Source organism: Pelodiscus sinensis, chromosome 7 (genome assembly GCF_052426305.1).
Source record: "Pelodiscus sinensis isolate ZL-2025 chromosome 7, ASM5242630v1, whole genome shotgun sequence".
NCBI lineage: Eukaryota > Metazoa > Chordata > Testudines > Trionychidae > Pelodiscus > Pelodiscus sinensis.
The window spans coordinates 75247955-75272877 of NC_143058.1; the positions used below are offsets into that span (position 1 = coordinate 75247955).

At 49.7% G+C, this 24923-nt stretch overlaps 2 protein-coding genes across 2 annotated transcripts in view; both read left to right on the forward strand.

Moving 5' to 3' along the window:
* LOC102453236 (aldehyde oxidase 3) overlaps positions 1–24923 on the forward strand; it is a 105508-nt gene that overhangs the window by 31505 nt on the left and 49080 nt on the right. Inside the window, exons 12-17 of the mRNA XM_006117936.5 lie at positions 4629–4722; positions 10098–10207; positions 15249–15433; positions 17907–18069; positions 19566–19658; positions 23520–23689. Of these exons, the coding sequence (XP_006117998.3) occupies positions 4629–4722; positions 10098–10207; positions 15249–15433; positions 17907–18069; positions 19566–19658; positions 23520–23689 (815 nt within the window). The remainder of the gene's footprint in view (positions 1–4628; positions 4723–10097; positions 10208–15248; positions 15434–17906; positions 18070–19565; positions 19659–23519; positions 23690–24923) is intronic.
* On the forward strand, positions 598–2199 carry LOC149524097 (uncharacterized). The gene is made up of 2 exons (XM_089779888.1): positions 598–1355; positions 1551–2199. Exons 1-2 carry the CDS (start codon positions 806–808, stop codon positions 2105–2107), a joined length of 1107 nt encoding a protein of 368 aa, XP_089636014.1. The 5' UTR covers positions 598–805; the 3' UTR covers positions 2108–2199.

Genomic DNA, 24923 nt, shown 5'->3' on the forward strand with positions numbered 1-24923 from the left:
GTACATGGCCATGCATGGCACCTCTGACCATAGGAGCTCCAGGGCTGGGACACCCACAGAAATAAATTAGCAGGTTCTTAGCACCCACCAGCAGCCAGCTCCTCTGTCACCCAGCACCTCCTGCCTGCCAGTGGCCTGGGCGATCAGCTCCCTACTCTTCCCTCCCAGCAGCTCCTGCCTGTTCCACAGTATGCAAGAGGCTCGCAGGGGAGGGGCAGAGCAGGCAAGGGACACTCTTGGGAAGAGGTGGGGCAGAGAGGTGGGGCCTTGGGAGAAGGGGAGGAGAGGCAAGAGGGCGAGAGTGGAATGTGGGTTGAGTATTCCCAAGGAAACTGTCAACCTGAATCAGCTACAACTAAAATGCACAAATAACAGCTGACTTTACCAGATAAGCAGTGATGTACTTGCTCACATAGGGTATGTCTACACTAGAAAGTTAGTTCGAACTAACGGACGTTAGTTCGAACTAACTTTCCTATGCGCTACACTAGCGCTCCGTTAGTTCGAACTTAATTCGAACTAACGGAGCGCTTAGTTCGAACTAGGTAAACCTCATTTTACGAGGACTAACGCCTAGTTCGAACTAGCTAGTTCGAACTAAGGGCTGTGTAGCCCTTTAGTTCGAACTAGTGGGAGGCTAAGGCTTCCCAGGTTTCCCTGGTGGCCACTCTGGCCAACACCAGGGAAACTCTATTGCCCCCCTCCCGGCCCCGGAGCCCTTAAAGGGCCACGGGCTGGCTACTCACTTTGTGCCAGTTGCAAGGCTGCAAGCACCCGTGCCTGCACAGCCTGCACCTGCCACACTATGAGCCAGCCATCCGAGGGCTCCCAGCCCTCCACTGCTCCCCACGACCAGCCTGGCGGCTCCCAGGAGCCTGCCCGGGGGCGCAAAAGGCGGGCGCCCGCCTGGTCAAGTGCGGAGATCGTGGACCTCATCGAGGTTTGGGGGGAAGCCTCAAATGTCCACGATCTCCGCACTAGCCACCGGAACGCGGCCGTCTATGGACGCATGGCTGCCAGCCTGGCCGCCAGGGGCCACCAGCGCAGCCGGGAGCAGGTGCGCTGCAAGATTAAAGACTTGCGGCAGTCCTACTCCCGGGCCTGCCTGCCAGGGGCTGACCCGGAGGCCTGCCCCCACTTCCATGCCCTGGACCGCATCCTGGGGCCTCATGCCGTCCCTGCCCCCCGGGACGTGATTGACCCCGGGGCAGAGGGACCGCTCCTGGACACCGAGGAGGAGGAAGAGGGCTCTGAGAGCCAGGAGCCTGCCGCCAGCCTTCCCAGGACCCGGGACCCCCGAGGCACCCCACAGAGCCGCTCGCCTGCATCATCAGAGGCCGGGGAGGCGTCCACCTGTGAGTACCCTCGTGTTCCCCTTATGTGTACGGGGGGCTGGGGCGAGAGGGAGCCCCGGGACCGTGCGCCTGGGCCTTGCCCACTACGGAGCAGCAGCTGGGGATCCTGCAGGGGCCCTGGCCTTGCAGAGGGGAGCTGGGTTTCACACACCTGGGCCCCTGGGGTAATTGACCGCTGGTCTTCTTGCACCACAGCTGCAGCACCGGGGCCTGCAGGGCGCACCACCCCGCCTGCAGCAGCCGCCCGCGCCCGGGCAAGCAGGACAGCCAGGAACCAGGAGGACTACCAGAGGCGGCATCTCCGGTTCCTGGACCGACAGCTCCGTCTCCAGGACCACTGGGTCCAGGAGGACCTCAGGCTGCGCCAGAGGAGTCTGGAGGCCCTGGAGGAGCAGGGCCGTGCCCTGCGAGGCCACCTCCAGAGCCTGCTGGACCGCTTTCCATTTCCTCCTCCCCCTGCTCCCCCTCTTGCTCCCCCTCTTGCTCCCCCTGCTCCCCCTCTTGCTCCCCCTCTTGCTCCCCCTGCTCCCCCTCTTGCTCCCCCTCTTGCTCCCCCTGCTCCCCCTCTTGCTCCCCCTCTTGCTCCCCCTGCTCCCCCTGCTCCCCCTGCTCCTCCTGCTCCTCCTGCTTCCGCTCCTGCTTCCTCCACACCCCCTGTCCTCTCTGCCCCCCCCTCCACAACCATTCCCCACCGACGCCCCCGGACCCGCAGTGTGGCGAGACGGGAGAGGCACCCAGACTCCCACCCCTGAGCTTTCCTTTCCCTTCCTCCCTTCCCTCCCCTCCCCTTCCAGCTCCCTCGTCCCAGGTTTCCCCCTCCCTTCTCCCACCTTCATTCCTCCCTCCCCCACCCCAGTTCTGTGAAATAAACAGACGTTTTTGTTGGAAAAACAGGTGTCTTTATTTGACAGTAGGTAGGGAGGGGAAAGGGGAAGGGGGGGGTAGGGTGGAAGAAGGCCCCGGTGGGGCATGCAGGGAGAGGTCAGTCCTCCTCCTCCTCCACCTGGAAGCTCTCCCGCAGGGCTTCCCGGATCCGGATGGCCCCCCGCTGGGCTTCCCGGACGGCGGCGGTGCGGGGCTGACCGTAGTGTCCAGCCATGCGGTCAGCCTCAGCCATCCAGGCTGGCAAGAAAGCCTCCCCCTTCCGCTCACACAAATTGTGGAGCACACAACATGCCGCCACCACGGGAGGGATGTTGTGCTCGGCCAGGTCCAGACGGGTGAGGAGGCATCGAAAGCGGGCTTTCAGTCGCCCGAAGGCCCCCTCCACCACGATGCGGGCCCTGCTCAGCCTGTTATTGAAGGCCTGGCGGGAGGGATTGAGGTGTCCCGTGTAGGGCTTCATGAGCCAGGGCTGCAGTGGGTAGGCGGCATCCCCCACCAGGCAGACGGGCATGTCCACGTCCCCGACCCTGATGTGGCGGTCGGGGAAGAAGGTCCCGTCCTGCAGCCGCTGGCACACGGAGGAGTTCCGGTACACCCGGGCGTCGTGTGCTTTGCCGGACCAGCCCACATTTATGTCCGTCAACTGTCCCCGGTGGTCACATACGGCCTGCAGGATGACGGAGAAGTACCCCTTGCGGTTCACGTACCGGGACGCCTGGTGTTCCGGGGCACGGATGGGGATGTGCGTCCCGTCGATGGCCCCCCCGCAGTTGGGGAAGCCGAGGGCGCCGAATCCCCGGATGACGGCATCCGGGTTGGCGAGGCGGACCACCCTGCGGAGCAGCACCCGGTTGATGGCCTTGACCACCTGCGGAGAGAGACACAGCAAAGCGTCAATCAGTGGGGCGCCCGGGTGGCTGGGAGCGTGCGTGCCCTGGCAGTGCCCCGCGCCCCACTCCCGGAAGCAACCCCCCTGGCGGCGTGTAGTACGGCCGGGACAGCCCGACCCCTCCGGTGCGGGGCGCTTTCGCCTCCTCCCGCCCCCCCCTTTGTCCCTGGGGCGGCCCATCCCCTCCTCGCAGCCCCCCTCCCCCCCGGCTCGGTGGCCGACGAGCGCCGTACCTGCATGAGCACTGCTCCGACAGTGGATCTCCCCACGCCGAACTGGTTCCCGACGGATCGGTAGCTGTCCGGCGTGGAGAGCTTCCAGAGGGCGATGGCCACCCGCTTCTGGAGGGGGATGGCGGGCCTCATGCGAGTGTCCCTTCTTTGCAGGGCAGGGGCGAGCCACTCGCAGAGCTCCAGGAAGGTGTCCCTCCTCATCCTAAAGTTCTGGGTCCACTGTCGGTCGTCCCAGCGCTCCAGGACGATGCGGTCCCACCAGTCGCTGCTGGTGTCCAGACGCCAGATGCGGCGGGGCACGCCGGTGCCGGGGCGCCGCCGCGGCTCCTCCACGGCCCCCAGGGCGGCCAGGCGGAGAGGCAGGGGGCTGACGTTCCCCAGGTGGTGCCAGGCAGCCTCGAGCCATTGCTGGCAGGCTTGCAGCAGCAAGTCCAGAACGTGCACCAGAAGGTGCAGGGCGAGCCGTGGCTCCATGTTGCCACCTGCGGCGGCCCCCCCGAAGGGAAGCACCGACACAGACGGGCACAGAGACCGACGCTTTGCTGTCCCTCGGCGAGGTTGGCAAGCAAGCAGGAAAAGCTGAGAACCGGCTGTCCAGGGGGGGTCCCTTTAAGCACGAGCCTCAGATAGCCTCAGACAGCAGCCACACAAAGCAACTGCTGACCTGATGCCCTGCCAGAACCGGTTTCAGCTGCCCTTAAATGCCCCCCTGCGTCCAATCAGTGTGGACGCGCTAGTTCGAACTAGCAAAACGCTAGTTCGAACTAGTTTTTAGTTCTAGATGCGCTAGTTCGAACTAGCTTAGTTCGAATTAACTAATTCGAACTAAGTTAGTTCGAACTAGCGCTGTAGTGTAGACGTACCCTTACTGTGTGGAAACTCAGTACCACAGCAGCCTTTGCTTCTCCTCACTCTGAACCACTCTGCATCATTGCCCCACCCTTCCATCTTTCTTTAAACCTCAGTTGCTCCAGGTCTTTTGTACCCACCTTCCAATCGGGAGGAGTGGCATTTTCTCTCTTCGGGATCAGTCACCTACCCAGGGTGTCTTTCACCAGGGTTATAGGTCAAGATCCTCCATGAGCTGTAAATTCAGATGAGAGGGAAATGATCATTTGGAGAAGTTTGAACATGAAACTTCAATTAAGTTTGAACAATAAATTACCTTAAATTCATAATATTCCTAAAAACAAGATTATGGTTTTAGATCAATATTGCTAGACACGGAAAAGACAGCAATTAAACTCACCTCTTTGTTTGTTACAGTCTTTAGGGGGACATATTGTAAGTAGAGGTTCGACTTGGGACCTGAACCCCGTCCTAGCCGTTGGCAACTCTATCCTCAATCTGGCATCAAAAGGTAAGATTCAGCATCTCTCTATTACGTCTCTGGGCCAGACCTGCGAGCCTCACTGCAGAATGCAAGTGGCAGTACAAGTGACGGGTACCTTCACTTGTTTCTCCATAGGACAAAATTATTCTGGTGCTTTCCTGTGGCTGCAACTGGCCAGGCCCGCCAATGGTGGGGCAGGGAGACAAAGGGGACAATTGTCCTGGGGTCCAGTGATACAAAAGAGCCAAGAGCTCCTGGCTGCCACTATTGCTACTGTAGCAACAGCAATGACCAGAGTCCTGGACTCTTTCAATCACTTCCCCAATCCCGCCCCTTCCTTCTGGAGGTGCAGAGCTGGCCCTGGTGTGGATGTCAACCCTACTGCAATTGACAAAAAGTGTTAGCCAATCCAGGGTGCTCTGTTCCTTTGCTGCAAGGGGCAGAAGGAAACAAAGCTGGCAGTGCCGTGGAAGTGCAGTGGAGGGGCAAATAGAGAAAGATGTCCATGTGGCATCACGTGCTCCCATTGCTGCCAGCAGCTCCTCTGCAAAGGCCAAAATGGCCACATTTATCCTATAGTTTCTTATACGCTCTCATTGGTTGCTTTTACTGTTAGTGCCTCTCCCAGCTCAGGCCCGCCCACAAGGGAGGGGGTAAGGGATAGTACTACTACTGATGCTCCTGGGATTGTGCAGGGAAAAGGATCAGCACCTCTGAAAATCAAATCCAAAGTGTTTCATTCTAGCAACTAAAATCAATGGTAACTTTGCAAATTGGGACCTTAATGAGCAGCAGCCTGAACCAAAGATGTTCCAGGATAATTCTTTTGCTTTTTATGAAGTCAGATAATTTCAGCCTTTAATGATTACCGTGTGCGAGCTGTTTAATGTCCTCTAGGTTGGCATTTAAAGCTTTTGACTAAAAAGAGACTAAGAGATCTGTCGAAGCAGACTAGAGATCTGATTTCTTTGTTTAGGCGGCTAACAACTGATTGCTTTATTGATTAGTAAAGCAAAGTGAGCCAAACGTGGTCCCAGCAAAGTCGGGCCCAGTAAAGCTGTTTAATACAATTAATTTTAGTATTTTTATACCCTTAACCAAACAGTCTGACGTTAGGGCATTTAATTACAGAAATAATTAATTAAACTAGGAAAAACAAAGCCTTATTAACAAGATGGCGGTACCTCTCCTTTTTGAACCAGCCCAATTAACACATTCCAATAGCACATCTGTCTTGGCCTGGCGCATGGGGTGATAGAAAGTTCACTGTGGCCTATGTGCAAAGACAAAAAGCTGAAATGGTTTTTGTTATACAAGATGGCTTCTAGCTAAACATAAAATAGCTTTTACAGATCTATCTAATGAGCTTACTAATTCCTCTATTATTGGCACTAAAATCAGCAGAATTCAACATCATGCACACAGCAGAGTGGTACAGGTTGAACCTCTCTGGTCCAGGATTCTCTGGTCCAGCAACATCCATGATCTGGCAGGCCCAGAGACTCCCTGGACCAGAAGGTTTCTCAGCCAAGGAGCCCCAGCCAGCAGCCCACAGGACCAGTGGCCTGGGGACAAAGAGCCCGGCCACGGGGCTGGCAGCCAGAACAGTGTTGGTGGCCAGGAGCCCAGAGCACCTCCAGCCAGCGCCCCAGTGGCCCAGAGTGAAGCCCCGCCAGGCAGCCAACAACCCTGCAAGCCTGAGCAGTGTCCCTCCAGCAGACTACGGGCAGCAGAGCCCAGCAGGCGGGCCTGGGGCAGTGCGCTGGCTGGGGCTGGTGACCAAGAGGGGAGTCCCAGGAGAAGCCTGGAGGCTTGACCTCCCTTGGTTCAGCAAACATCCTTGTTCAGGACTGCTCATGTCCCCAGGGTGCCATCTGTATTAGCATTTATTATCTGTATAGCAAATGCATGGGATTTAATAGGGTCAAAGGGAAGGGTCCCTACCATGGAGCGTTTACAATCTAAAACCAGATTCTGAAACGTGTGAACTATATTCCCTTGACTTCAATAGGACTGGAGAACTTTAGTTTAGACTGGGGCGAGCAGTCTATGCATGTAACACACACATTGCATGCCTCAGAAAATAATAGCAGGTCCTGGTCTGAACAAATCTGAAGGGTGCCATTTTGTTCTGCATACCAATGTTCTGACAGAGTAACCTCGCATGCACTGCCTAGAGGGCTCCATAGTGTGGAACAAGAAGCATGCACATGTAGAGTTGAATACACAAGGCATGTGCTACAGAGAGGAAGCAAGGTAAGCTGAGGTCAGACAGCAGTAGCCACGGGCAAGTAAGTTCCATTAAACTTACAGGAGAAAATAGTAATTTGTTAAACAAAGACCTTAGATAATTACACACCTAATTAATTTATTTGAAATATTACTGTTTTAAAACAATACGTCTATTTAAGATGTTTAAAAACAAGCTGTCCCCCTACTGTTTTCACTTCATTAGTACACCTAAAACTTTTCCACTTTTAAGTGTATCCTTGAAAATTGCCTTTTTATAATATGCTTTACTTGCTCTTGTTCTCCTGTTCTGTACCATAGTCTCTCTCACCAGCCACTCCTTGCCAAAAAAAAATCTTTGTAAAAGCCTGTAACATAAAGCTTCCATACAGGTTGTTTTAAAATGTTCAATTTGGAATAAAAAAAGTCTTGTTAATAGCAAAACAAAAGCGCAGGGAAGTAAAAAGAATATCAAATTCACTTGGCAGTTGTTCACAGTGATCATTGTTGCTTACCTTTTCCTAACCAGTGCTATACTACAGCTTAGACCAAGACAGAGCAAACTTCCACAGCAAATGTAGATGAAATACACAAGGCATGAAAATGCCCAGTTCAGTCCTCTGTCATGGACCAGAGCTAGCAAATGTATTTGGTTTATTAACAGCTGTGTCATGTTTTTGAAAGTAAATGTTATCATCTGTTGCACACCTTGCTAAACATGTCACTGCATGCCACTGACTTTCGAGATGGTGAAATCGTTATGAAGGAATTGTTACTGATTTGAACCTTTTTTCTGTTTATGAATCTGTATTTGAATAGGATCAATGTCATTTCTACACACTTAAATGCTAGAGCAGGCCCATAAACAGCGGGGAGGTGCACACTCCCCCTCCCCCTGGTCCCTGACGTAAGCGTGCTCCACTGGCCAGTGGAAGGCAGGAGAGGCGCGTCGCTCAAGACTCCCTCTCCTATGCACTGGCTGGCTGGGGGAAGGCTGGGGCTGATTCCCCCCTGCCTTAGGTGCTAGGCCGGGCTGGGCGCGGGTGCAGCGTGGGCGGGGGGCAGGGCCCCAGGGGCTCCAGTGGGTGGGGTCCCAGCCCAGCCCGGTCGTTCTCCACACAGTACATGGTGCACTACACGTGTCTCCGCAGGAGGAGGCAATGGCAGCTGCTGCGCCCGTCCAGCCCCTCCTTGGGGGGCTCCCCGGGATCCCTGGCTCCCTCGCAGGAGGCTCAGGAGGTGGTGGCAGTTCCTCACTGTGCTCCCAGGTCCCCGGGTGGAAGTGGCCCCAGCTCCTCGCTCTGCTGCCGGGCTCTGGTTCCCGTGGCCTGGCTGCCTCCTGCCCTGGCTCCCAGGGCCCGCCAGTGGGCAGTGGCGCCATGGTGGGGGGCAGCCACAGGGCACTCAGCGAGCTCTGCTGCTCCCCCATCCCCACCGCTTCCCATCCAGCCACCTCTGGCCCCACTTCTGCTTCTGGGTCCTGGGCCCCACCACTCCACAACCCAGCAAGGAACCACCACCGCTGCCACCTGCCGGACCCCGCACCTATCCCGCTGCCCCTGCGGCCATCGCAGAGTCCTCAGACTGGGGCAGACAGCTGGGCTCCAAACGCCCTGCCCGGCCCTGCCCTGCCTCAGCACAGCCCCCCAGGAGCCGCACCAGCCTCCCGTCCCCCTTACCCTTCTTCCCAGCCTGGGCTCAGTCACACCCCTTCCTGCCTGCACACGGCGCTGCCCACCCTCACTCAACTCCAACCTTCACGTACACTAACCTCATCCTCCTTAACCTGCCCCGTCTCACACTCCCCGTTCTGTGCCTGCCCCTCTCTCTCACACACACTCCCGCCCTCCCGCATCCTACCACTGCTCGTCTCTCTCCCGCCTCTGCCTTTCCTGCAATTAACTTGGCACCAGACTGCGAGTGTGAATAACTGGGGGAGGTAAATGTATTCAAGATAATTTTGGGATGTCAGGTCACTCCACTTTCCCTTAATCCTTCCCCAGCCACACCCACCCCTATCTACTCACCCACCTTTCCCTTCTGCCCCTCACATAGACACCCCCTTCTCTCACACTCATATTTACTTACCCCTTTATTCTGCCACACTCAAACATACACAAACTGCTGCCTCCATCTTAACCCGGACCCTCTCCCACACATTCATTTACTCACCCTTTAACACTGCCTCTCTCACATACCTAATCTCCTCTTAACTCTGCTCCCCAGATACACAGACTCCCTAACACTGCCCCTCTTATTCACTCACACACATAACCAGCCAGCTTCCCCGGATGCCCGCCACATACTAAAAGTGTATCAGGAGCAGGCTACAGGCTGGGGCTGGGGCTGGCTGCTGGGGTGGGGTGATCAGCCCCAGCCTTCCCCTGGACAGCCAGAGCATGGGGGAAGGAGGCTTTCAGACAGTGTGCTACTCCTCCTTTCCCCTGGCCGGTCGGAGAAGCCTGACTTAGGGGACCGTTGAGGGGTGCATTCATACCCTTGGGGTACGTCTAAACTACATGGCTCCGTCGACGGAGCCATGTAGATTTGTTTGTTTGGCAAAGTCAAATGAAGCCGCGATTTAAATGATCACGGCTTTATTTAAATTTACATGGCTGCCGCCTGAGCCAACAAACAGCTGATCAGCTGTTTGTCGGCTCAGCGCGCTAGTCTGGACGCGCGGGTGTCAACATCAAAGCCCTTTCTCGGCAGCCACGGTAAACCTCATCCCACGAGGAATAACGGGGCTGCCGACAAAGGGCTTTGATGTCGGTAGGGGAGCATCCAGACTAGCGCGCTGAGCGGACAAACAGCTGATCAGCTGTTTGTCGGCTCAGCGCGGCAGCCATGTAAATTTAAATGAAGCCACGATCATTTAAATCGCGGCTTCATTTGACTTTGCCTATGTGTCTAATCTACATGCCTCTGACGACAGAGGCATGTAGTATAGACACAGCCATACAGTCCACATTTACAAAAGACACAGAGAGAGAGAGAGAGAGAGAGAGAAAGAGAGAGAGAGAGAGAGAGAGAGAAATTCCTGTGTACAGGCCGGTAGAGTAGAAATGTCAGATGTATTTTCTTTCACAGATTAGATGAGCTTTGCATCTGGAAAGTGCAGACTGTCTGTACTCACACCACAGTCTCTAACCAACTACACTTCTTTCCAACAGACGGAACACGAAAGATTCCTTTAAATGATCAGTTTCTGGCGAGATATGAAAATGCAGGTCTTAAGCCAAAAGAGGTCATTGTGTCAGTTCTCATCCCATACTCAAAGAAGGTAAGCCCTCTGGGGGCCTTTCTGGGCTGTTTTTACCAAGGTGTGCTCTCCATAACGTTACATGGCCTTAGAGCAAAAGAGAAATCTTGTTAATATGCATTGCAAATCTTCAGTACCAATGTCACCTGTGGACCGATCCTGCAAATGTTTGGCACAATTAATCTTATGAGCAGTGCCGCTGACTTCAGAGGGGTTACCAGAGCTGGCCTTCTGGAAAACGACACCTAGCCGAATTGATATTTTGTCCTCTATTGCTCCTACCCCGTGTGGGTGTCTCTCCATTGCCCCTGTCCCCCTTGGGCTCTCCAGTCACCCCACCCTTCTTTCATCCCTAACACATGCACACACACCCCTGTTCCCATGTGAGGAAACTGATCTGGTTGTACAGAACAGTGGGCATTGCTGCTCGCTCACTCCCTCTGCCTGAGCCTGAATGCTGCTCTTCTATGCACCCCTAGAAGGCTACATGGGGGGGGAGCAAGGAGCAGCAGGACTCCCCCATCTGGATTGTGTTAGGGGAGAGCAAGAGAGCTGCAGAAATAACCACACCCCGGTGCAATATAGTCATTCCAACCTATGCAGACAGGATTCTGTTGATGGAAGATCTTCACTAAAAAGATTCTGCAGCGCTGAACAGGAAAGGGGTCCTTAAAAGTTGGGGAGAGGGACTGGTGCCCAAACCATGGCCCTGTCCCCCATGCCACCTCTTCCTCTGAGCCCTTGCACCACCCCTTCCTCCAAGGCGCCTCTCGCGCCTCTCATCCCTCTGCTCCTTGTCTCTTGCTCATACAGCCACTAAAAGTGGGAGAGCCATACCTTGGGACACCCCTGGCACTGACCACAAAGACAAGCCCTAAGTCTCTGCTTTCTAGGTGTAGTGTTACGTCCTCCCAGATATATTAACTTGCATTTTGCCAAGCTAAAACTCATCTGTCTGCATTTCTAGTCACTGAGTCCCTATGTTATTTCTCTTATACTATGTATGCAGGCATCCATCCTTGGTACTGTAGCAATCTTGGATGCCCTATTAAACCAGTGATGAAGCAGTATTGCTACCACATCCCACCAAATGAAAGGCCGGATTCTGCCCCCCTCAGACTTGGTGATTAGCAGCTTACTCTCTGTAGGTCTTTTGATTTCTATGGGACTGCCCTCACAGTAAAGTAAATCACTATGCCCTAGTCTACACAACCGCGAGCCATTGAGCTAAGTTACACAACTTCAGCAACACAAATAACGTAGCTGAAGTTGTTGTTCTGCTTACCACGGCAGGGCAGTCAGTGGTTGATTTATCACATCTATATTAGATGCGATAAATGGACTCCCACTTGATCAATAGCTGCCCATCCATCTGGCAGGCAGTGAAGGGTGGCAGATTTGACCCTAACGAGTTAAGGGAAGGAAAATTGTAATATTAGCGATTGTGGTGTTATCAGATGGCCCTCTAGTGGACATGGTGGAACTGCAGAGGAAATAGTAAAACCCCATTAAAAGTGAGAGTGCAGAGATTCAAGCAGACAAGGAAATGGCCAAGGGAGTCTCTGCCTGTGCTGACCCTGCAGGACCTGCCCAAGCTGAAAAGAGAAATCCAGGAGACCCCGAGCTGGTGGTGTGTTCAGTGATTAGATTTCACCAACCCAATAACAAATACGAACTCCTGGATCACTAAGAGTCTCCTCGTGGTGTCACAGAGGCTATGTCTACACAGCAGTGTTATTTCAGAATAACTGACATTATTCCAAAATAATAAAGAGCGCGTCTACACTGCAAGCCATGATTTCAATCTGGAGGACTTCTTACTCCAACTCCTGTAACCCTCATTTCAGGAGGAGTGAGGGAAGTCGAAGGAAGAGTTTTCTTCCTTCAACTTCCTGCTATGTAGACAGTGCCAAAAGCCGAGTTAAGCTATTTCAACTTAAGCTACACAATTGACATAGTTGAAGTTGCATAGCTTAACTCTACTTTAGCCCTGCAGTGCAGACGTATTCAGATAGTCCCCTGAGGCTCCCCAGACAAACTGAACTCGTTTTTTGAGGAGTACAGGATCTTTCGAAAAAGGTTTTTTTCCTAAAGAACCTCCTCTAGAGAGCGGCATCACTTTCGAAATACCCTTTTTCGAAAGACTGCTGTTGCACGATTATGCAAATGAAGTATGGGATATTTAAATCCCCACTTCATTTGCACTTTCAATCTGCCTAATTTACATCCCTCTTTTGAAAGAGGGAAGTAGTTCAGACATAGCCAAAGGGAGCATATCAGCACTAATGACTATATTGTAAGTGTGGAGTTAAAGGCTGGCTGTCCATGGCAGATTTCTTGTTTAAAAAAAAAAAGGCAAAAATTCAGTATCTGCACTCTATAGTGAATCTGTTAGAACAGCAGCGCTTCTGTTCAGAAATTCAGAATTTTAGCTCTGATTATGATTGGACAATAATGAACTGGAGGAGAATTTGGACAGGGAATATAAACCCGTCCCCTCTAAAGAGGGGAAGTTAAGAAAAAAAAAGCAAAACTGCAGTGTCTTCCTGGAAGTTACACCATAGCGTGGTAGTGTATGCACTCCCCAGCCCTAAAAGTGGGTAGTGGTCATGGGGAAACCTCGACCAGGTCTTCTCGCCAGTCTTATACCCCACAACTCTGGGGCCTAAGCAACAAAGCCACAACGATAGCCCCAGCACCCCAGGGCAGCATGGCTTAACCATCAGAGTCAACGAGGGTGGCCAGCACGGCCTAGCAGCCAGAGTCAACCAGGTGGCTCTCCTGTGACAGGCAGTAGGACCTAAATGTCAGCATCCAGAGTGGGGGGAGGCAGGGCCAACTTATCCATGAGGCACAGTAGGCACAGTGCCGAGGGCCCACGATACTTTTAGGGGCCCACGGAAATGTTTTAATTTCTTTTAAAATCAGAAAACAAAATTGAACTTTTAGGGTCGAAGAAAATGTGTTAATTTTTTTCTCACATCAGAAAAAAATGAAACTTTTAGGGCCCACGAAAATCTATTACATTTTGCCTAAAACAGAAAAAAAATGTTGAAGTATTTAAAGTTATATCAAAAATAATTTTTAATATTTTTTTTTTATGGGGGAAGGGGCCCACGAAGGCAAAAGTGCCTAGGGCCCACGAAAGTCATAATGCAGCCCTGGGGGGAGGAATGCCAACCAGGGGGTCGGGCAGCCCAGGTAGAGGGATGTGGGCCCTTTGAACTCCACCAGGCCCTGACCCAGGACCCTATCAATGGCAGAGCAGTCCACAACTGATTCACACCGAGCTTACCTGATGGAGAGATACCACTCGTCTGCCCTCTCTGGGTCACTTCCTATAGATGTCTTTGGTGAAGCAGTCCCTGAGGCATTGGGCTCCCTGGAGTCTGTTCCCAAGGCTCCTTTGGTCATAGGGGTCCAAACTAATCTCAGGGACCTCCAGGTTCTTCAGTCAAGGGTTGTAGTCACTTCTATGCAGGCGCTCCCAACACAGGTCCTTCCTCTCTGGCATCCCACCCAAAATGATCTGGGCTTCCTTCTTTTATACTGCTATGGCACCTGGGAGGCAGGATTTCTACTGTCCATAATGTATGTTTAACCTGTCTTGGCTAGTGCGGGGGAGGCACTCCCCATCATACATGGAAATCACAGAAACACAGAGAGAGCCATTCTCACATAACGGAGACACTGGAGCTTACCATTGCTAGCTGACTGAAATGATCACTCACACCTGGCAGCTAAATCAAACAGTAATAACACTGATAGCATGGTGAACTTCATTGGCCTCCCCACAGAAAACGACTTTGTGGCCATGAACCGCAGACCTGATTTGCCCACACTTTCTCACGGGTGGATAGGATCCTACTTCTCGAACAGTTATTGAAAACAATTGACCATTCACCAGATATGGTGCTACTTAGTGTGAACACAGTATCAGATTATTTGCAAGAAAGCAAAGAAAGTGAGGGTGCGTTTGTATGTGGGTGGAGGCACAGATGCTGTTTTTGTAGCTCATATCCTCATTCTTATTTATACCCATTTTCTGTTGTTTTTTGAGGGGGAAGCGGGGGGGGGTTCTGGCAACTTGAGGTGAATTTTTCCCAGGTGATAAGTGTGGGCATGAAATATTCTGAGAACATATTCCAACTGTAAAAGGGCTCATTTCTGACCATGTAATCCTGAGACTCACATTTCATGTGAGCACCAGAGACTGAGAGCTGGATCTGAGTGCCATGAAACACTGAAAGCGATGTACTTAAATCTTGGATCTGGATATTGAACAGCTTAAAGTTCTGGGATTGTTCAGATCTTAAGGCTTGGCCAGGGCCCATTTCTGACTCTGGAAGGGGCACATTTAAAACCTATACTTCACGAGGAGTTTCTGCAACCCAGTGGGGTTCCACAGAGAATATCAGTTGTTTCAGTCCCCAAGCTTTTGCTCATCAGCTCCATGGTTTTAAGTCTGCTGGGCTCCTGTTAAATCCCCAGTATGGGGACCAGACAAGAAGGCAGCCTCAGGCTGAGTATGGTAGAAGCTACTATTTTATTTTAGAGTAAGTAGAATTGGCTTCCAAACAAATTAGAATTGAGCTTCTGAATAATTAAGAATTGACTGTGACCAGCAGTTCCTTCTTTTATCTCTAGCAGTGTGGCACAAAATATAGAAATCTTGTTAAAATAAGTTGGCAAAATCAGGTGCTTTGGCACAGCACTGCCTCCTGGCTTTGTGCTGAAAGCAAATATTGGAAGTGACTTGCACCAATACTGATTGTCCAGCATTTCAGGTGGGTGTTTCTGACAATATATTGAACCATTGTGGACATCTTTAGTTTTTCAGGACAACCTGTCAACAGGCTTATTGCAAGCATATCCTCTGAGACATGTCAGACCATCACTAGTTAGCATTTGGAAGAAATGCAGAAACTTTACTAAATCATTGTATAATTTGATTTGAGCAAAACGATTTTTTTCTTTCTTTGGGTCACTTGTGATTAATTAAAACTCAAAATAGAGTCAATTTCTGTCAATGATAGAATTCCTCTTCCCTTCTTTTGATCAGGATGACTTTGTATCAGCATTCCGACAGGCTGAGCGCCGGAAAAATGCTTTATCAATTGTGAATTCTGGAATGAGAGTCCTTTTCAAACCAAACACCGACATCATTATGGACCTGAATATTTTATATGGAGGCATTGGCTCTGGCACAGTCAGTGCAAGGAAATCCTGCCAGAGGCTCATAGGGAGGTACTGTATGATTTAGTACATCTCCAACAGCAAACATAGTGGTCTTTATGAACCCTTGGATCGGCCACATTCTGCTAATGGTGTCAGCCAATGGTCAGGGCAGTGTGTGTGTGTGTGTTTCCGAGAAAAGGTTTAACGTCCATGTCTTTACTGCTAGGACCAGGGTCCCGTCGCAGAGGGTAGCCAGCAGGCCAACAGATGCTACTTTATAGGAAGAGCTTATTACACCTCAGATTTTAGCTGCTAGGATGCAAAAATCCCTTTGCAGCAGGCAGCCTGGGAAAGACTGAGAGGTGCCCCAATGGACCTGTTACCTGGGAGTGACACAAATCCAAACGCCCAAGCTCTTCCTATACCTGTCCCTTATGACCGGCTGAAGTTCTTTTAAATTGTGCTTGGTTCTGTTACAGCAACTGAAGGAGTCAGGTTAAAAACTTAAACAGTTACAGGTTTATTAAAAAGACTTATAAAAGCATATGGTTACAATGGCTATTGCTCTCTTTCTTAACTGTTAGCAAATACAGATTTTAAAAATAGTTACAAAGAAAATAAAGATAGAAAATAGAAATAATGGTACCAAGTGACAGCTTAATCTTTAAAGAGCTCTAAGTCTATGTGTACACTTAAGACAAAGGACCACATCCAGGTACAATTTTTACCCCTTTCTGTGCCTCTCGACTCCAGCGTGTCAGGCCAGGGCCGGTCTCTCAATTCCTAGGAAAGACGAATACGAGGTGGGCGTCCCCTTGGAAACTCGGGAGGTCAAACACCAAACCCGACCAGCAGATAGATGGTAGATTGGCACTCAGAGTAAATGTGCTGCTGGACCCATCTTTATACCCCTGGGGGCCCGTATCCTCTTTCTTATCTAAGATGCCGAATTGTACTGGTCTGTTTTGTGGCGCCAGTTCTTACAAGCAAGTTTCAACTTAATTTACACTTGCAAGAGAGATAACTAAATTGTGAGTACTAGACATTTTTTTTACTGGGCGAGAGATTCCTCCCCCCGCGGACGGCTGTGTGTTCATATCAATATGGGTTAAGTCAAGGGCACTCTTTGGCAGCCTCTTGGTCAGCAATTGGCATATCTCTGCTTACAGCCATTCACGGTCACAGCAGCCTGCATATCCGGGCCTTCTGCTCTGTGTGCCCTGTATGCTCCAGGAAAGCAAAAATGGATGTTACAAGGGAGGTTCCTGTCTGGCTACAGATGGGTACTCAAATGTAAAGATCACAGCAGTTGCACACCTCACCCACAATAGCCACTGTCCTGAAAGTGGGCAGCAATGACAATGGACTGGGAATAACCAAGATGTTTTGTCCTAATACCGCTTACTCCCCAACAGCCTCTTCTGGAGATCCTGCTGCCAAGCTCCAACTCAAAGATAAAGTTCCCTTCTCCTGGTGGAATGCCCCTTGCCAAGGGCAAAGGTGTTTGCCACCACTGTAGCCTCTGCTGGAACATGAGTGTAATTAACATGTAGCTGTCTCAGGAGTGGTGAATCTAACCCAACCAGTTTTAAATGACAATAAGTGACCTTATTAAAAACTGGAGGACCTCATGTTTTCTGTGCAAGTAGGATAGGGTGTGTCATAATACGTATAGTGAGCACAAGTATGGATGATGTTGCAGAGCAGCACAATGGAGAAAAGGTTAAGTAATTGGCACTGCTAATTAGAGTAGGATGAAACATTAGAATAAAATAATTCTGCCAATTTCTAACTTGTTTGTCATTCAGATGGACTTTTCAGCTCCTTTTTAAAAAAATCACCATATTTCATTTCTAGACAATTATAATGTTTTAAAATGGCGTTTCAAATTTGAAAGTGAAATGACAGTAAACTTGACTGGTTGCAATTGACAGTGCAGAAAAAATACAAACCAATAAATGAAAAACATGATCAAAATAAATTTACATTGACATTTTTTTTAAAAAATGGAACATCTTGAGGAAATTTGAATGTTTTCCTGAACATTTCCATTTTTTTAAAAGAGTATAAGTTTCATGGAGGGAAAAATAGAATGCAAAATTCCAACCAGTTCTACTCCTAATATACTGATATAAATAGTTACCAATTTGTTGAAAGTAAATAGCCCATGTTTATACTGCAATAAAATACCCATGGCTGGCCCATGTCAGTTGACTTAGGCTCACAAGGTTCAAGAAGGCTGCAGAGTTATAAGACTTGGTGATGAAGAGGGTCCAAACCAAGTCTGAATATCTACACTGTAGTCTTATAGCCTTCCTGGTCTGAACCCCAGGAGCCTGCGACCACTGAGAAAAGCTAACCATGCGTGTTTTACTGCAGTGTAGACTTATCCTCAATGTTCACCTTTTCAGGCTTGATTGTTGATTCAAAATGACTGCAAGATCAGGCCCAGGTGAATTAAACCTTTATTACCTGATATTTTGGCTTTAGCTGCAATTTAGTATTGTAAGTATATGTGTGTGCATGTCTGTTTCTCCCCCAGGCAATGGAATGAGCAGATGTTGGATGAAGCTTGCAAACTGGTGCTTGAAGAAATTTCTCTCTCCCCCTCTGCTCCAGGTGGGAAGGTGAAATACAGAAGAACTCTGCTTGTTAGTTTCCTTTTCAAGTTCTACCTGGAAGTGTTACATGGGTTAAATAAAATGGTAAGTGGTTTTGCACTGCATTTGGTGAGCTGACTTCTTTTCCTGGAAAGGCTATCCCCAATGTTTATTGCCTGGTGCTTAGCTCTCATGGCGATGGCTGCAGGCTAACTGGATGGCAGGACTGATACATACTTTATTGAATGCAGAGTGAACCCTGGCTCAACTCCTGCCCCAAGTCAGGTTATTATACTATGCTAAGGAGCCCTGCTAGGCTAAACTATCTGTTCAGGGTCACAATTCAACATGTTCTCAGTGAAGTACCAGTCCTTGCATTGCCTGATGATGGAATTCCTTTAGTGGTAATAAAATGTTAGGGCAGAGATAGCTTGTTTCCATTTATAAATAATGTTGCTTCTTTGAGAGAAGCAGGTGGATGTGTTAAATACGGGATAGCCTGAGGAGAACATGTAACATGGAGAAATGGTCTGAAAATGCCAACAAGGGACCCTTGCATGGCTACATCAGGCTGTCCAGGAAGAGACCCAGAACCCTGATGCAATAGGGTACAATGATGTAGTCCCTGGCTGTCAAACTGCAAGAGTGCAAAACTTAAGGGTGCACAGAAGCAGGCTCAATGATGGAGCTGCGGGGGGGGGAGAGGGGAGACAGAGGGCAGCTGGGGCTCTGACCACTGCCGCTACTACGGTACTGTGGCGGCAGCAGCACAGGGAGCTCTGAACCCTTTAAATCAACACCAAGGTGCTACAGATGGCTCTTAGGGCTATCTGGGGAGGTGGAGGTGCAGCACTGCATGCTCCAGGCTGCACGGGAGGGGGGCACTGCATTTTGGGCAGAACTTAGGGCCGCCTGAGTCCTCCCCACCCCTTCTGGGAGTGTGAAGCCAGGCCCCTCACATTGGCTAGGGCCTAGCATGGCTATCAGCTCCCTTGATTAGAAGCTAACCACAATGAATCCATAAAATTGAATCCCAGCCTTAAATATACCCAGAACGCATTGTCAGTACATGATCCCTTGTGCCCGTTGTGTCTTGTGATACTATCCCAAATACCATGGGAAAACCCAGGTGAGATGGTCAGTGTTAGACTCCTTGCTTGCAAGTTACTTGCTTTCAAATTTGACACTGTTACTCCTTTTAACAGCAGCCCCCTCCACCCTGTCCTGGCAACGAAGTACCCTCCAAGCGCGGTGATTTTTGGTGGGATGGGGCGGGTTTTTGATCTCAGGTGATAAGCTCACATTAAATGTTGTCTATAGTTTTATGTCCTGTGTAAACTCTCCACCACTTGAAAAGATTCCTGCTATGGCAAGGAAGTCTGAAGCAGAAGGAAATGTTTGTGACTCTCATTTGCATATCACTACCCAGAATTCTGTTCCATTTCACAACTATTTCACAATAGTGCAGCTATTTGAACTGTGAGAGCAAACTGGAAATCTCTGCTTCTTTAACAGTTATGTTTTTCAAAATCTATAAATGGAAAATTTAGCTTTAAAAGCAATAATATGACATAAGTCTTGTTAAATTGCCTTCCTTTCAGTACCCAGCTAAGTATCCTGACTTATCAAAGAAGAACATGAGTGCCCTCGGAACATTCCACTTTGAAGCACCCCAGGGTATGCAAACATATCAGGTCAGTGAGGTTGCTTTCAAATCAAACTAAACCAGATGTAAATTGTGAGTACCCACTTGGGCTATGTCTAGACTGCAAGCCTCTTTCGAAAGAGAGCGTCTAGACTGCACGCGGAACTTTCGAAAAAGCGGCTTGCTTTTTCGAAAGAAAGCACCCAGTGAGTCTGGATGCTCTCTTTCGAAGAAGCCCTATTTACATTCAAGAACGCCTTCTTTCGAAAGAGGGACTTTCGAAAGAAGGCGTTCTTCCTCGTGCAATGAGGTTTACCGCCGTCGAAAGAAAAGCCGCGTTCTTTCGATTTAATTTCGAAAGAACGCGGCTTCAGTCTAGACGCAGGTGAAGTTTTTTCGAAAAAACCCCTGAGTCTGGACACAGCCTTGCTGTCCTTAATGAGCATTACACCTTCTGGTTTTTCATCCTAACTATCCACTAACTGCATTGTCTCTTTGTACTTATGTCACCCTAGCTGTGTCTAGACTGGCCATTTTTTCCGGAAAATCAGCCGCTTTTCGGAAAAACTTGCCAGCTGTCTACACTGGCCGCTTGAATTTCCGCAAAAGCACTGACTTCCTACTGTAAGAAATCAGTGCTTCTTGCGGAAATACTATGCTGCTCCTGTTCGGGCAAAAGTCCCTTTTGCGCAAAGCTTTTGCGCAAAAGGGCCAGTGTAGACAGCTCAGATTTGTTTTCTGGAAAAAAGCCCCGATCGCAAAAATGGCGATCGGGGCTTTTTTTGCGGAAAAGCGCATCTAGATTGGCACAGACGCTTTTTTGCAAAAAGTGCTTTTGCGGAAAAGCATCTGTGCCAATCTAGACGCTCTTTTCCGCAAATGCTTTTAACGGAAAACTTTTCCGTTAAAAGCATTTGCGGAAAATCATGCCAGTCTAGACGTAGCCCCTGTGTTTAGCTATGACACTCTCAGTACCTTTCCCAGACCTGAAGAAGAGCTCTGTGAATCCTGAAGGTTGGTGTCTTTCACCAACAGAAGTTGGTCTAATAAAGGATATTACCTCACCCCACTTGTGTCCTGGGACCAACTCAGGTACAACACCGCTGCATTGCTGTTGTAGCTTTTCAAAAGTTGTTTGCAGTGGTGCTGTTGCCATGTGGGTCCTTGAGAGAGAAGGGGAGTAAGATCATGGCTTTTATTGGTGAAAGAGACATGTTTGCAAGTTGCACAAAGTGAGTAATTTCTAGTAGCAGTGGAGATATGTCTGCAGGTTTTGTGTCTATTATTCTGGTCGGGTATGTTGCTGCTTTGAGTTAGTTGGTCCTGCTCTGCGTAGAACTTGGCTCTGATGATGAGTCTGGTGAGGTGGGAAGGCTCTTTGAAAGCCAGAAGAGAGGTGGTTTGGAAATAAGTTTTTCAGGATGTGGTCCCGTTGAGTATGGGTTGTAACTGTTTAATGATATCCCAGATGGAGATGCTGGCATGGGGTGGTGGTAGGTGACAACTGGAGATGAACTGGTGGAAAGTTGGTTAGGGTTTGTTTGTTTTCCTGTATTGAAGTGGGTGCTCTGAGTATTTGTGTGGGTCATTCCTGTGTTTGGGAAAAACTAAGAGCACTCACCTGATGATCCCTCCCCTGCCTCAGAGGATGCCCGGGAGACATCCTGGCCCTGGAGTACTGGCTCCAGGGTGATTGTGGTCACTGCTCGCCGTTTCCTCCTCCTCCTCTTTGTTCTCCTCCTAGACTGGGACCCTCAGATGGGTGACAATGGACGTTTCCAGCCCTGAGTCCACCACCAGGGTGGGGAAGGGGCTGCATCTCCCCCCCAGGATGCGGTGGAAGCCCTCATAGTAGTGAGCTGTGCTCCCTTGCCCTGGCATAGGCCTGCCAGAGCTCCTTAAGTGTGCTCTGGACTTGCTCCACTGTCCTGATGTGGCCCTTCATGGCCAGGCTGTCAGCCATCCAGCCGTATATGTCTACATTCCTGCATCTGGAGCAGAGATCCTGGAGGTTCTCCTCATTGTCCTTCACCTCAAGAAGGGCCAGGATCTCTGCTCCAGACCAGGATGGTGCTCACAGGGACAGGCAGGGAGCTCTTGAGGGTCTTGTGGCTGGGACATGGTACCCAGAAGTGTGGCACCGGCGGTGTCTGGAAGCTCCCAAGACTTGCTTCCTTCCACAGGCCCTGTCCCCTGTGTCTGCAGCTTTAAGAGCTGTTGGGGAACAGAAACTATAGAGTTGTGATGAGTGTGGACAGAGTGGCCAGCAGGGCACCTGTGTTATTTCCCGGAGGCCTCTTTTTTTGACAAATTAAAAAAAAAAATGTTTCTATTCCGCATCCACACACACCTTTTTCCAAAAAAGCTTTTTCAGAAAAAGGCTTATTCCTTGTGGAATGAGGTTTGCCACCACCAGAAAAAGTGTCCATTATCTTGACTTTCTGTCGAAATAACGCAATTGCAATGTGAACGCTAGTATTGTTTTTCTGGAATAACAGTCATTATTCCAGAAAAATGGTGCAGTGTAGACATACTCTTACATTGCTACATTGATTATATTATCTATACAATTCTCTGAAAATATCCACTCCGGGTGTGCCTAGACTCCATAGCTCCGTCGACGGAGCCATGTAGATGAGGCAGGACGACAAAGGGAGACGAAGCAGCGATTTAAATAATCGTCGCTTCATTTAAATCAAAATGGCTGCCGCGCTGCGCCGATCAGCTGTTTGTTGGCACAGCACGGCTGTCTAGACGGGGATCTGCCGACCCCAGAACTCTTTGTCGGCAGATCCTTTATGCCTCGTGAAATGAGGCTTACAGGATCTGCTGACAAAGGGTTCTGGGGTTGGCAGATCCCCATCTAGACTGCTGCGCTGTACCGACAAACAGCTGATTGATGCAGCGCGGCGGCCATTTTTATTTAAATGAAGCGGCGATTATTAAATCACTGCTTCATTTCCCATTTTCGAGTAAACTAATCTACATGGCTCCGTCGACGGAGCCATGTAGTTTAGACGTACCTTCAATGTGCAGCAGCAGTCAAAAAAGCAAACAGACTGTTAGGAATCAAGTATTTCTTCATATAACACACAGTTAACCTGTGGAACTCCTTGCCAGAGGATGTTATGAAGGCCAGGACTTTAACAGGGTTTTAAAAAGAGCTAAGTTCGTGGAGGATAGGTCTACTATTGGCTACTAGCCAGGATAGAGTAGGAATGGTGCTCCTAGTTTCTGTTTGTCACAAGCTAGGAATGGGCGACAGGGGATGGTTCATTTTTGTTCTTATGAACATTTATCTGTCCTTTCAGGAAGGCAAGCAGGGTTGAGTTAAAGTGCTCCCTTAATAAAGATAAGGTTTCAAATACTTTTTTTCATAGACCATGTACCAGATATTGCTCATTTTTAGCTGGGTTGGAACAACTGTGATATTTAAGTTTATGGAGTAGGCCCTTGAGCCTGGATGAGGTAAGAGGCACCATAAAACAGGGGGTGGGACACTGGATTGGGACTCTGAGAACATTGATTCCCAGGTCTTCCATTGAGCTTCTGTGTGAATTTGGACAAATCTCTTTTCTGTTCCTTTCTGTGTCTTATCTGTTTAAATTGCAAGCTCTACAGGACAAGAACTATCTCTATTATTGTTCAGCGCCTAGCACAATGGGGTCTTGATCTCAGCTAAGGCCCCTCGGTGCCAAGGTAATATAAACAGTAACAACTAAATGACTATATAGAACTTTTGGTTTAGAGTGTAAACCGTTAATATCCTAAGCCGTAATATCTGGGCAATTTCATTGTGTGTTTAATGACACTTCTCATGGCAAAATGATTTCAGAAGGCATTCATAGATAATGCATAATATATAGTTAGTGCTTTGGCTCTAGGATAACACATAGGTCTTATTAAACAGGATGTAGACCCAGCACAGCCCCCCCAAGATCCAATAGGACGTCCCATCATGCACCAATCCGGGGTTAAGCATGCCACTGGTGAAGCTGTGTACTGCAGTGACATTCGTGCTATGGATGAAGAGCTCTTCCTGGCTGTTGTTACCAGTTCCAAAGCCCATGCAAAGATTGTGTAAGTGAATAAAAGATGTGTAAGAAAAGTGCTAGGGTATGAGCTCACATAGATACTTCCCTGTTTTAACAGACTTGGTTCATACTAATTAAGCATGTTCAGTTTTATTGGATTAGGGCTGGAACAGAGCACGGTAGAAAGGAAAATCAGAAAACAACAGGAGGATAAAGCTGTAATTTATGAACAAAGAGGGAGTGTTACTAGCTAATACAGAAGTGGGCAATAATGTTTAATGGGGGGCACGCCAAGATTTTGGTAAGTGGTCAAAGGCCACACTCCTGTGGAGGGAGTGGGGGGTCTGGGATGCAGGTTGGGTGCAGAAGGGCGCTTGGGTTAGGGGACTGGGGTGCAGGATGGGTGTGGTGTCAGGGAATTTGGGTGAAGGGGGGTTGTGATCTGGGGCAGGGGCTTGAAGGGCAGGATCCAAGAGGGGATATGGGTGCAGGAGGGTATTCTGGCCTGAGGGAGGGGTATAAGAAGGGGTGCAGGTTCTGGGAGGGAGCTGTGACCTGGGAGAAGAGGGAGAAGGGGGTGCAGAGGTTTTGGGTAGTGCCTGGGGCAGGTAGTTGTGAGGGAAACAGGGGGATGGGTGTAGAGGCAGGCTCTCTGCCTGTCTGTTGCAATTCCAGACTGTTCCATGTGGCTCTGCTCTGGCACAGGGGGAGGGGGATGGAGGAGGCTTCACATGCTGCCTCTGTCCCCAGCAAAAAAATTTCAGCTCCTATTGGCTGAAAACTGGCCAATGGGAGCTGAGAGATTTTACAGGAGGGTGGGGGTAATGTGTGCAGCTCTCCCTCCGCTGTTTAGTGGCATGAGCTGCTCAGTGGTAAGGGACCCAGCAAAGCGGCCGTGGGCTGGATCCTGTGGCTTGCCAGGCATCCTGCCCATCCCTGAGCTAATACTTTGAAACCTGGCATCTTCTTGTCTAGAGAAGAAAAATGGGCAGCTCAGGGACAGATTCCTTGCAGCTGCCTTATTTTACAGGTTCCTCAATGAATGTTGCTCACTTCCTGGTTTTTCTGAATGTCCCTCCACAGTGCTGGTCCTAAATAAAATGTGCTATATCCTCTCCTCTGTTCACGTGTGCGGTACTGCAACGCCATCCCTAGAGTCACTTTTATTAATGGTGTTTGTGTTGCAGGATCATGGCCCATTTGTGTTGGGCACTGGGTGAGGGATGTGAATGTTTAACTGGGATAACCAGTAAGCCTCACCTTTAATGGCTGAGGCTTAC

Bases quoted from the DNA above. Each gene is read 5' to 3' on its own strand.
- LOC149524097 (XM_089779888.1), top strand. From the start codon at position 806: ATGAGCCAGCCATCCGAGGGCTCCCAGCCCTCCACTGCTCCCCACGAC. The intron at 1,356-1,550 runs GTGAGTACCCTC...CTTGCACCACAG, and splicing joins GGCCGGGGAGGCGTCCACCT to CTGCAGCACCGGGGCCTGCA.